The following is a 13,925-nucleotide window of genomic DNA, read 5'->3' on the forward strand; positions in this document are numbered from 1 at the left end:
CTTCCACCATCCTTCTCAATTTGCAACATGACTGTTCATCCATCACCTGTTCATTGATGTACTCCTGGTATAGAACCGCACGTTTTAAATTTCATGCAAATTGTGTGCAAAGTGTAACTCCACAACAGGCTGATACAGTATTGGATATTGGGTGTCACAGATAACTGTGGGTGTGTCTCGCCTGCAGGTATTAGAACCACAACCCAGAAGTGTCGCACTGGGACAGCTTCGCAAGAGAGAGGGAACAAGTCTCACTGTTTATGCCTATCCAGTGAGGTTGTCCTTATGCCACACCAGTTAACCTGACTGCCACCTACGCCTGTGTGAGTCTCTCTCCTGTGATGGTGTCACCCAGAAGTGCCCCATTAGTGCAACCTCACAAGAGAGAGAGAAAGAGGGACTACTGTTTATTCCTAACCAGTTGCCTCTTTTGAGTGAGTGCGTTCGAAGTCCTCGGATTCCCTTTTGGGTCCTCGACTACAGGATTATGTCCTTGCAATTATTGTGACTTAACCAGAGCAGACAGTGAAAGGAAGGTGAGACTACAACAATGGTAGTTTTAAAATAATTGATTTATTCGAGAGAAATTAAGTCTTCTGCAACTCAGATTAACCCTGTAGCCCTCTAAGATGGACACCAGTCTACAAAATGGAGAACCGCAAAGAATACAGAGAAAAACAGCCATAGTAAGGACACACAGCTTGCAGAAGCATTTAGCATTTTTGCACGTACAAAACCGGTGTCAAGGCAGTTGCAGAAACTCAGCCAAAGGTGCAAATAGGAAAGCGATCTACATACTAATGAGGTGATACCGGCCCAGTCCCAGATACAATAGAAACATTTTAAGTATCAATCGATACTTTTCTATAGCTACCCAGCCAGGATGGCGCCAGAGAAACCAGAACAATGACCCCTAGGAACCGCCCCAGCCATCGGGAAACGACCCCAGGATAGGGGAGTTCAAAACGTATCGATCGGGAAAGACCCAATCGATGAGGCAACCGCCCCATGGGGGCCTGGACCTCCTGGGACCTATAAAAAGAAGGTCCCACACATGATTCAGTCTGTTGCTTCCTGACTCCGGCCTAGGCTGTTGCATCCTGACTCCGGCCTCCGACTCCAGCCTCCAGATCCTGTCTTTCATCACCGGCCGTTGAGCATCAGCCATCTATCAGTAAGTGCCAAAACAACGATCGCTACGTGACCCAGGCATTGCTTATACTCTTGCTGACTTTAATAACCAGAAGTTGCAGACCAAGAACGGGACGAAGGCCTTGCCCCCCTGACCTTGCCTGTTCCTTTCTAGATAAGTATTTAGTCGTTTAATAGTAGGAATAAGTATTAGTCTTTTAGCGTGTGCATGAGTATTTATTATATTTGTTATAATAAACACTAATTGTTTGGACTTACTGATCGGTGTTTAGATTTATTGCTTTGAACTTGACCTTGATAACTTGTGACGGTGTCTCTTACGGCACCTGGCGACATGTCCTTTATTGGAGGCGTGTTAATCACACTAACAGTAGAACAGGCAACAACCCACACACACAAACACCGATTCTGAAATGCTGTGTGTAAAACAAGAGACTAAATGGTACATCGAAAATTCTTACAGTTTACACAGATTTACTTTAGCGCCTGCAAACACAGATATATTCACTCACCCACCCCAAACCTCAACAATCTATACTAATTGGGAGTTTTCTGTGAGCTGGAGGAATGTACCAGGAACAGGATAGTTTAAAAAAAAACATTGGCACAGATTTTGAACGTAGAACATAGTGTAGAAGGAGGCCATTCGGCCCATCGAGTCTGCACCGACACACTTAAGCCCTCACTTCCACCCTTTCCCCGTAACCCAATAACGCCTCCTAACCTTTTTCGTCACTAAGGGCAATTTATCATGGCCAATCCATCTAACCTGCACGTCTTTGGACTGTGGGAGGAAACCGGAGCACCCGGAGAGGCACCATACTTGCGCAGCCTTACCGGGCACATCTGTCCCACATGGGGCTGTTTCCCCCCTTGTTCCCCTAACTTCGGCTCCCCTACCATGATCGGTAACCCCACCTCTGGGTGTGCTACACATGACGGAGATGCCAACAACCGAGGGTGCTCTCCTGACCCTCCTTGGACCTGTCCTTCCCTGGACACTCCGAACCCCACCTGCTGACCCTGACACATTACCAACGCCTCAGGTGGCGGTCTAACCCCCTTTGCCACTGGGTTATCATCTGCTGTCTGAAGCCCTCCATCTCCTGGGGACCCTCCCGACCCGATGAGGTAGATTCGTCCCGTTGCCGGGGACAGAGCCTCTTCCAGCTTTTTGATCCTCAGCTGACAAGGTCTGTGGTCGCTACCACCCAGCTTACTACATGCTACTCTGTAAGCTGCTTTGTGTCTTTAAACTTCCCCTCCAGCTCCTTGTATCTTTTGGTACCCTGCAAGTGGAGTTCCTGGAAATTCCTCTCCCTCTCCTTTGCCTGTTATCTGGCTTTGGAGATATTCCTGAGTGTTTCTGTTCGACTCAGTTACCTGCCGAATAAACTGCCTGGCTTCAGATAACCCCTCCCAGAGCCTCTCTTCATTCCTAGCCCTAGCTTCTGCATCCCCTTCAGATTCCCTAAGCTGGCTCTCCAGTTTATTAATTTTCCTCTCCATTTTTGCCACCTGCTGTGATTTAAAAAAAAATAAATTTAGAGTACCCAATTATTTTTTCCAATTAAGGGGCAATTTAGCATGGCCAATCCACCTATCCTGCACATCTTTTGGGTTGTGGGGGTGAAACCCACGCAGACACGGGGAGAATGTGCAAACTCCTCACGGACAGTGACCCAGAGCCGGGATTCGAACCCGGGTCCTCAGCGCCGTAGGCAGCAATGCTAACCACTGTGCCACCGTGCTGCCCGCCACCTGCTGTGATAAGCACACTAACCAGACTGCCTTTTCTTCCTTTCTTATCACAGTTTTTGTTTTATGTCCACTCAGCTGCAGCTTCCGCTGGCTGTTCAGCTCCAGTGTGCGCTACTACCCACTGTTTCGTGAGGTTAATTTTCTTGAATAGGAAATCCTCTCTTCCATTTTATTCCTTTCTCTCACCCCCTCTGATAAGTCACAAACTCCAGTCCACCGTAGTCCTGTGGTGGTCGCCATTGTAACAGATGTTGAAACTACAACCCAGAAGTGTCGCACTGGGACAGCTTCACAAGAGAGGGAAAAAGTCTCACTGTCTATACCTAACCAGTTAGGTTGTCCTTATGCCACACCAGTTACCAGCTGTGGTAGAAATAATAGAGATGGCAACTCATCAGCTAATTCATTTTTAAATGAAGCCTCAACCTGAAAAGCTGAATCTTGCAGCTTCAGTGGAGTTGAAATTTATGAAAATTCCACTTCTTGTTTAAATTTGATAAGCATTGATCTACATGTTAGTGTAATCACAAAGACTAGTTTCTGCCAGTACGAATGTTGCTGAGAAAAGGTGCTTAGTGTATGCCCACCTTAGTAGTTTCAAATTGCTTTCATAGAATCACTACAGTGCAGGAGGCCATTCGGCCCATCAAATCTGCAACCCACTGAAAGCGGACCCTACCCATGCCACTACTCTATCCCTGCAACACCATACATCTTTGGATACTAAGGGGCAATTTAGCATGGCCAATCCGCCTAACCTGCATATCTTTGGATTATGGGAGGAAACTGGAGCATCTGGAGGAAACGCACGCAGACACAGGGATAACGTGCAAACTCCACACAGTCACCCAAGGCTGGAATTGAATCTGCGTCTCTGGCGCTGAGGCAGCAGTCCAAACCACTGTGCCATCGTGCTGCCTAATTTGGTGAATGCTGACACAGAAGCAAAGTGATCTGAAGAACATATAGGATGTTATGAAAGTTTCAATACAGCTTTTATAGAGAACGTGACTTAACTAATGTAGTTGTTTAAAAAAAAATTTCATATTCTCTCAACGTGTACTCAGTTGAAATGAAATGAAAATCGCTTATTGTCATGAGTAGGCTTCAATGAAGTTACTGTGAAAAGCCCCTAGTCGCCACATTCCGGCGCCTGTCCGGGGAGGCTGGTACAGGAATCGAACCATGCTGCTGGCCTGCTTTAAAAGCCAGCAATTTAGCCAAGTGAGCTAAACCAGCCCCTAGTTGTTTATCAAACCTGAAAGTGTTTTTTCTCGTCTCTCAAGGAGCTGGAATTTGAGAACTCAGTTTTAAAATACGGGGTTCCTTTCCCCGATTAAAATATCAATTCTTCAGCTGGGTATCTGTTGGAGGGAAGAAAAACCTCAAAATCTGTTCTCGGCCGCGTGGTGTTGGTAAAACTTTGTTTAATTCGGAAAAACTGTGCGCACACAGGAGAGATAGATTCTGTGACTATCCTATTGCTCGCAAAAGTCAGCTCTGCCTGTCCTCAGAATTACATGCATATATATTTAAAGTTCTTTGGAGTCAAAAGCAGGTATTGACGTCACTGAATCATTCAGAGCAATACAAAGTGATCAGTATGCATATTTTCTGGTCCCCATAATGGGAAAATGATTAAAGAATACAATGTTGCCTTACAATCTCATGGGTTTGTGCTTAACATATTTATCTTCTGGAAGAGGTACGAATATGTTGGACAATGGATCCCTTAGACCTACTGGATCTCCTGTGTTTCCCTTTTCATATTCAGATGCTCTGTGTGAGATGATTAAATAATTTCCAATGTGGGTGACTTTGACCCCTTGCTTGCAGGTTTTCCCTTGGTATATGTTTAACCCCATGCCTGCTGGTTTGCCCTTGCCCTGTGCCATTACAATACTTTAGACATCTTTATTATACCAATCCTGACATATATAACAATTTCTTCCGCTAACAGTATCTAATGGGAAATGAAGTGCCACTGACTTGTAAAAGACTCCAAATGACGAAAATGAGAAAACACAAAATCAATAATTTTGTTAAAATGAAAAATAAATTCAATTATTTGCAAAAATTCATTAACAAAAAAGGTCTGATATCATTCACATGTTTTGCTGAAAAAAGTGCTGTAGACTTACAGAATTAGATTTTCTCCCCTGTTTTAAAAAAAATTTGGAGTACCCAATTATTTTTTTCCAATTAAAGGGCAATTTAGCTCATTCTGATAGGTAAAAAGATCATTGATTTAGCCATTTTGATGTAAATACTAAAGCCCATGTCAGCATTCATTTTTTAAATGAATTCCATCATAAGACTGCAAACACAACCTCAGATTACAAAAGCCTATAGCTTGCAATAATAAAAGCATGGATTTGAAACATTTGCAGCCTAACTAGAAGCAAATAAAACAATTCAATGAAGGTCAAAATGTGCACCATATGTTAACATGAATCTCCCATTGTTCAAAACGTGAATAGTATAGCAGTCAGCAAAAAGCAGATCTGATAAAAATTCACATTCCAACCCACAAAAAACATCCAAAATGCAACATAGTCACATCTTTGTTGCACATTGATGATTGACAACTACCCATCCATCAAATGCATTTGAGACTCATCCAAGCCAATCAACACATTACAAGGGTAGGAATAGATGAAGATAGATTGATAACATTTTTCTTAAAGATAGAGGTCCAGGCAGCAGTTTTCATTCCGGGATCACTCTACATCATTTATCTACCTACTCGCTATCCTTATTTCATATTTCTATTCTAACTCTTAGTCCACGCAAGCTGTTTGTTTTGAGCAAGAAACCATTACTATATTTTGAAGTTCAATTTGTTTGTAAGCCACTAAGTTAATTATATATCTCTTAAAGCCTTCTGCAGGGGCTTTCTTGAGAACATTTGATTTGTAACCACAAGAAGATTTCAAACTCTCAATTATATTCAATAGACACTATAAAGATTTCATTTCACACCCGAGACGTGTAGCTTAAATTTCTACTGAGTAAAAGTGTATTCGAGACTACACTTAACCGCACAGTAGATTTCAACAGAGTAGCTAATAATTTTTTTCCAATTAAAGGGCAAGTTAGCGTGGCCAATCCATCTACCCTGCACATTTTGGGTCGTGGGAGTGAAACCCACGCAGAAATGGAGAAAATGTGCAAACTCCACACAGACAGTGACCCGGGGTCGGAATCGAACCCGGGTCTTCAGCGCTGTAACCACTGCGCCACCATGCCGCCCAAAGAATGAGATCCATCACATCCACAAAACTGATCTGAAAGATTACCTGCTGACCATTGGTAAATTTATATAAAACTGTGCTTCACAGCATCAGAGGCCTGGCTTCAGCCATTTCAATTCACTCCACGTGATATATAGAAATGGCTGAAGGCATTGGATACTGCAAACGTTTTTGCCCTGACAACATTCCGGCAATAATACTGAAGACATCTGCTCCAGAACTAGCCATGCCCCTAGCCCAAGCTGTTCCAATACAACGATAACAGTGACATTTATTGAGCAATGTGCTCAATATACTGCTCAGGTATATTCTGTTCACAAAAAGCAGGTCAAATCCAAACCAGCCAACTGCAGCCTCTCTGACTACTCTCAATTATCAGTAAAATGATGGAAGATATCGTCAACAGTGCTATTATGCTTTAAGCAGAATTTACTCAGCCATAACCTCTTCACTGATGTTCCTTTTGGGTTTTGCCAGAGCCATTCAGCTCTGGATCTCAGCTTTGGTCTAAAAGTGGACAAAAAGAAAGATGATGCAATGTAACTTCCCTTGACATCAAGGTAGCATTTGATTGTGTGGCATAAAGGAGCCCTAGCAAAACTGGAGTGAATGGAAATTGGGTGGACTCTCCATTGGTTGGAGTCATATCTAGGAAGTCAATCATCTCAGTTCAAGGAGATTGCTGTTCCAAAGGGTAGTGTTCTAGGCTCAACCATCTTTAGATGCGTCATCAATGACGTTCCCTCTATCCAAAGGGAATTAGGATTAGAATTATGGATATTCGCGGATGATTTCACAATGTTCAGCATCATTCGCAACTCCTCCGGTAATAAAGCATGTCCACATGCAGCAAGACCTGGACAACATTCTGGTTTGGGCAGACAAGTGGGAAGTAACATTCTTGCCACACGAGTGCTGGGCAATGACCATCTCCAAAAAGAGTGAGTCTAACCATCTCCCCATGACATCCAATGGCATTACCACTGCTAATCACCAACAATCAACATCCTGGGGATTATCATTGACAAGAAACTGAACTGGAGCAGGTCAGAGCCTGGGCATTCTGCAGACAGTAACTCACCTACTGATTCGCAAAGTCCACTATCTGGAATACTCTTCACTTACCTGGATGAGTGCAGCACCAATATTACAGAAGCTTGACAGTATCCAGAACAAATCAGCCTGCTTGATTGGCACCTCATCCACCTCTGATGCACAGTAGCAGCAGTGAGTACCGACGGTTCTACATGATGCACTGCAGCAATGAGCAAGGTTCCTAAGTTGACCACTTAGGTCAACTGCAGTAGATGCATGGGAGCACAACTATCTATATGTTCCCCAATCACTATTCTGACTTGGAAATATCTTGCCATTTATTCACTGCTGCGGGGTCATAATGCTGGAACTCCCTTTGTAACAACAATGTGAGTGTTCCCTCCAACACATGGTCTATAGGGGTTCAAAAAGGCAGCCCACAATCACCTTCTCAAGAGCAATTAGGAATAGGCATTAAATTTTAGTCTCGCCAGCGAAGCTCACATTCTAGTGAAGGAATTATAAACTATTGAGTAGCCCCATCCATTAAGGGAGGGTGACTTTTTTCCCCTCTCATCAGAAAATATCTTTAGAAATCATTTATTTCAAAATGCATAATATTGCACAAGATTGCAATATAATTTTATTATTCAAATATAAAAATTAATTTCAGCCTTTTCACTTTCAAATTGTTTTTTAATTGTGCAGGAGAGGTTGAATAAACATAACTGGAAACACCTTTTGGAGTTGACTGCGGTTGGTTTCTGGATCACAGGTCTTCTTTACTCACGAAGTGACAGACTGCCAATCACGTACAAATTTTTTGCCTTTCATTTACTTATCCAGAAGAGGCAATGTGGCAATGTATTTATTTGGGGCACAAGTACTACACAATCTCTGGTGGCAAGAGAATCAATCTCAAATATTTTTCTTTTCAAATTGGACTTCCAGTCTGATCTATACAGGCAGCAAAAGGACTGGAAAAAAGATCCAAATTAATTTCCAAATAGACCAAATCCACCCGCACCAATGTATGCAAAACATGTTCCAGTAAGGGCAGCATTGTGGTGCAGTGGTTAGCACTGCTGCCTCACGGCACCGAGGTGCCAAGTTCGATCCCGGCTCTGGGTCACTATCCGTGTGGAGTTTGCACATTCTCCTCGTGTTTGCGTGGGTTTCGCCCCCACAACCCAAAGATGTGCAGGCTAGGTGGATTGGCTATGCAAAATTGCCCCTTAAATGGAAAATTGAATTGGGTACTCTAAATGTATTTTTTTAAAAACATGTTCCAGTAGAATTTCTTCTGGTCATACCTATTTTTAAAAAAAAAACACGTGAATAGAACGCTATGAAAAGAATTCTTGAAATATCTTGAAAAGGCTTAGAAAACTAACATTAGGTGACCTACAGGTAAAGCTTTCAAAGCACATAGTTACTCATAATTAATGTGTTTCAAAAAGTTATAATGGGTTAAATCATGATTTATTATTGCACCTGCAGCAAATAAGCAATTTTGATGTGAATTGACTTTTGATGCTTAATGAAAGCTCTTAGAATGTTGTAACATTTTAAGTGAAATGTTAAACATATTTGTTTAATCTCATTTGATGGCTCTAGCAAATCTTAGTAATCACAAACCATATCTGTAGCTATATTTTATAATGTACAGAAGTTTGAAACATGATAATAGGCCTATTCTAGAACATAAAATGAATACACAGAGAACTAATAATGCAATGGAATTTAAAATTAAATCTGATCCCTAAAGATTTTACAGCGATTCTCACCCAGCTTAATCTGCCTGCTGCTACAGGGAGTCAGGTCTTCAGGATTTCCCTCTGACCTGCTTATTCTTATCCATTTGAATACTATAAAAGTTGGCAACAATTAAATTAGATCACCTTAATTTTCTAGTGATTTATTTTCCATCATAAATATACATGGGTACACATAAATAAAAATATGCAGGAAACAAATGATTCATCATTTTACAAAATAAAGATAGACATGTTTTAAAACTGAACATTCAAGGGCACTCTAATTTGATTTTGTTTATACAGAAATAAAATTACCTGTGCACCCATTGTGCGGAGCATATTTTATTACTTTAACCTTTCAAGCAGACAGCATTGAACAGGTTTGAATGGCAAGTGCAGACATATCTTTCCCCGTGCATTGGCAGTAAAAAGCAAAACATTATATTTGGAAAGACAAGAATTAGTGATTCTACAGACAGTTAACTGAATACAAAACCTACAAGAAGAAATTAGGCAAATATACATTTTAACACTTTTCAGAGACTCAAAGGACGAATATAGATCCACAGGTCCTATGGTAGGGAAAGTGCACATTTCTAACCGAGCTAAATACCAGTTAGACTTAAGGATATAGAGACTGTGCCTAACAGCTCATGTATTGCCTGCTTTTGTTTTCCAAAATTAGCTGTTCAAAACCTCAAAAATGTGAAGCTGATTTAACATCCCATAAATGTTCTCAAATTGATTATATTCTATTTGAAACTATACTTTTTACCACCATTTTATAAAACTAATAAAAAAGTACGAAAGATAAGTATGCTTGAAATAAGTTTTCAATTGATTCAAGCACTTGTGAAAATTTAAGCCGCAGTCATAAAGTCGCGTATTACTGCATATTCAGATAGTGAAAATTTTGTAAACAAGGGTATGAAAAATTTCCATTTGTTATAAAAAAAGTTAGTCAATATACATAAAATTTATTAACATAATTAATTATTTCTGCAGGTTCATATCCTCACATAGGAATATCAGATGCATGAAATATGCAAAAGCACATGTTGTTATGGCTCACTAGATGGACCATCAGGTGGGATATCTATTTTAAAGTAATACTGGCAAGGAGACTACTTTTTTTTTTATATCTAAACTGTTACTAGAGATGTCCACATTATTTTGTGTTATTTTACCGAGTTGAAGAAGGCTACAACTCAGTAATTGACACCATTTTTCAGATGACAGTTGAAAGATTGCCCTCATGTACTGCTTTATTCGCTCCATAAAAATGGTGCCAGCTATAGCATAACTTGGGTATTTCACACACATGAAGAGCATTGCCTAAAGGGGCTTTTTAAACTCCAACATTTCCAACCACCACAGGATATTGTGTAAAAAGAAAAAATGTGTTTCTGCAGTGTTCCTCACTTTTCTTCCAGATTTAATTGAGCAGCTCTGAATCATCTTTCAATCACTAAATCCCTTGGGAAATAGCTCAAAAATTCTGACCATTTCACATGACTGTGCACAAATATCAGTTTACAAAATAAACTACCGTGCAAGTCTTTAGGGGCGAGGAAAAAATAGAGACTAGTTTGCCTTCTTTCTTATTCACCCATCTTTAGACACAAGCATCTAGGAAACATTAAGGATCATAGAATCCCGTGCAAAATGACTCAAATCCCATTTGTGGCAGAATTGTTTCCAGCTCATCATATGCTACCTCCCTCAGTTACAACAGAGGACATTTTGAATTAAATATAATCTTTTTTTTTTAAAGATAGGCTAACTGCTGCTGCACAAATTTATCTTCCAACTTATTACTCAGCATTAGTTCCAACATTGAACTGGAACTTGGTTGTACTAAGTGGACTGATGAAAGTGCATTTAAATGATGCCAATATGTTCCTGTGGACTTGGAATAATTGCATTACTTTACTTTTTGTACTTGAAATGCAATCCAGCCATTTGCTGGTTCTGGTTGTACATGTAACATCCACTACGGGACATCAAATTCTGGAGCTCCACCAACTTTGAGCAAGCAGATTTCATGTCAAGATTCTGAGTGAGGATACAAATGGGTTTGGAACAGGAACTCAACCATTTTGTCGAATAAACCACACCTCACAAGATAGACTGTCCTGTAACCATGTGTGCTTGTTAGCACAGCACCTGTGAGAAAAGGTTAACTCACGATATTGATCATTGTATTCTTTAGTGAAGTTACTGAAACAGATTCTGGAAAGCTTCAATTTTTTTCGGGACATCTTTCCAGCAATGAAGGAAAATTCTGTGAAAAAAGGGATTCATAACATTTTTACTTCCCTTCATCCTGAGACAAGGCTTTCCAAAATGAAGAAGAATAATTCCATCTCTAGAGGACCACTGCTAGCATAAGAACTCCCACTGTGGATTACTGGGATTAATGCACTATCCAGGTCATTCATGTAGTGTTGTGGAAGTAGTTGGCCCCTTGATCCTGCTTGATATTCAACCTGTAAGACACAGATAAATACAAGAACATCAAATGTGCTAAAATCTGGAGAAACCCCAAGTATTATTTTTAAATTTGCATCATTGATGTATCTAGCTATTTGTAGGCTATTCACTTAGGCCACTGCCTCAGCAAATGCTTCAGAAACTCAAAACAAACTAGTTAAATCTCGAACAACCAAGAAAATTAGTTTAATAAAATATCTAAGTGGTTGGAACTGCCATCCTACTTCGGCTCAACCGAAACTGCCGCCTGTATCCTAAATTGCAGTAAGTCTTGTTCACCCATCACTGTGTTCACTAAACGACATTGGCTCCCAACCCAGCAACACCTCCAATTTAAAACTCTCATGTTTGTGTTCAAATTCCTCCCATGGCTGCACTCCTCCCTATCCCTGTAATCTTCTTTAGCCGTACACCACAAAGGAATTGCTGCACTCCTCCAATTCTCGTTTCTTGTACATCCCCACTTTCTAACACACTGCTATTAGTGGCTATATACTCATTTCTCTCCGAACCGCTCTATCATACTTCAAGACGATCCTTAAAACCTAGCATTTTCACCAAGCCTTTTGTCATCTATTCCAATGTCTCTTTATGTGGCTTGGTGTCAAACCTTTTTTGATAACACTCCTGTGAAGTGCCTTGGGTGGCCTAGCATGTTAAGGGCATTATATAAATGCAAGTTGCTGTCATTGTTAAAGATGTTGAACTGTGGCAGATGAAATTGAATACAAAGTATAAAGTACAAAATGTAGAAACTAAAATAATTTAAGCAGTCCATGAATGGTATTGAAGAAACTAAGAATGAAGTTGGGACAGATCCAATGGAACATGGGGAAGTTTGCTTCAACAATATAGTGCTGCCTTCATACCAAACTTAAAGGTATCATTCAATCCCTAAGGAAAAATAAAGAAATATCAGATTGAGTTCCCCTAGTGTTTAACAATATAGTTGAAAGAAAACCTGAAGAAACAAGGCTTTTTCCATTATTCAGGATGTAATTTTGACCTTAGCGCTTATATGGAAGAATAATCCAAACATTAAAAGGATTAATTCTCTGAAGACAGAGTCATGGGCAATTTTCCACATCACCAAGTAAATGCCAGCTTAGCCAGGGAGATTTCAGGAAAACCAGCTTTGGCACTGCATCTGGGATGTTATCAGGGCCATGTTACATGTACTCTGGCTTTCCCCAATGCCACCCAAAATGAATGGAATTGGTTACAGACTGTCATCTGTGATGATGGGAAACCAGAAGACTATGAGAACGATCAACCATTGCTACCTCAAAATAAACACAGCAGCACACCAAAGGTTATGACAAGTGTCAGTAATTCTTCACCATGATCAAGATGTGGAATTGAGTGAAATAAATGTGGTGGAGGACAAATCCCCGAAATCACTTGAGTAATCAATGTTTGGGCAGGTGGGGGCAGCAGGCTGTAGATTGGTACTGGGTGAATGAGTTAAGAAATCAAATGAATTTCTTCTTTTGCATTTACCTTGCAAGTACTCATATATCCCATCACAGGAAACTATTGAACTGGACTAGCCATATTAATCAGTGGCTACCAGGGCAGGTCAAAGGCCAGGAATCCTATGGCGAGTAACTCACCTCCTAACACCCCAAAGCCTGTCCACCATCTACACAGCACAAGTCAGAAATGTAATGGAATACTCTCCACTTGCCTGGATGAGTGCAGATCAAACAACACTCAAGGATGCTCAACACCATCCAGGACAAAGCAGCCCGCTTGATTGCTCCCCCTTCCACAAACATTCAAACCCTCCACCACCAAAGAACAGTGGCAGCCGTGTGTACCATCTACAAGATGCACTCCAGTAACTCACCAAGGTTCCTTAGACAGCACCTTCCAAACCCATGGCCATTATCATCTAGAAGGGCAAGAGCAGTACATACCTGGGGACCCCACCACCTGGAGGTTCCCCTCCAAGTCACTCACCACCCTGACTTGGAAATATATCGCTATTCCTTCACTGTTGCAACATCCTAGAAGTCCCTCCCTAACAGCATAGTGAGTGTACCTACATCTCAAGGACTGCAGCGGTTGAAGAAGGCAACTCACCACCACGTTTTCAAGGGCAACTAGGGATGGGCAATAAATACTGGCCTAACCAGCGACGGCCACAACCCATAAATGAAGTTAAAAAAAACCTTTATCTCAGGGCCCTGAAAATCAACTAAACCTGTCAAAGAGGCTGTGCACTATTCCTTTCACGTAATCAATTCATTAGTACTAAAAGCTAATCCATGACTTTTTTCCAAAATGGATAAAAGGAAAAACAGGAATAGGACTCTGCCATTTAGCCCATTAAACCTGCTCATCCATTCATTCAGACCATAACTGATCTATTACCTAACTCCACATATCCATCTTTGCCCATATCCCTCAATACCACTCTCTAACAAAAATCAATCAATCTCAGTTTTAACATTAGCAACTAATCCAGTGC

The 13,925-nt window shown here is 40.9% G+C and overlaps 1 protein-coding gene across 5 annotated transcripts in view; it reads right to left on the reverse strand.

Moving 5' to 3' along the window:
* Positions 1-9,104: 9,104 nt before the first annotated feature.
* Positions 9,105-13,925, reverse strand: part of LOC119970564 (zinc finger FYVE domain-containing protein 16-like) — a 125,577-nt gene continuing 120,756 nt past the window's right edge. For all 5 annotated transcript variants that reach the window (XM_038805393.1, XM_038805395.1, XM_038805396.1 and 2 more), the window contains one exon: positions 9,105-11,448. In XM_038805393.1, coding sequence (XP_038661321.1) covers positions 11,281-11,448 — 168 coding nt within the window. In that variant the 3' untranslated portion in view covers positions 9,105-11,280. The remainder of the gene's footprint in view (positions 11,449-13,925) is intronic.

This window comes from Scyliorhinus canicula, chromosome 8 (genome assembly GCF_902713615.1).
Source record: "Scyliorhinus canicula chromosome 8, sScyCan1.1, whole genome shotgun sequence".
In the NCBI taxonomy this organism is placed as follows: Eukaryota; Metazoa; Chordata; class Chondrichthyes; order Carcharhiniformes; family Scyliorhinidae; genus Scyliorhinus; species Scyliorhinus canicula.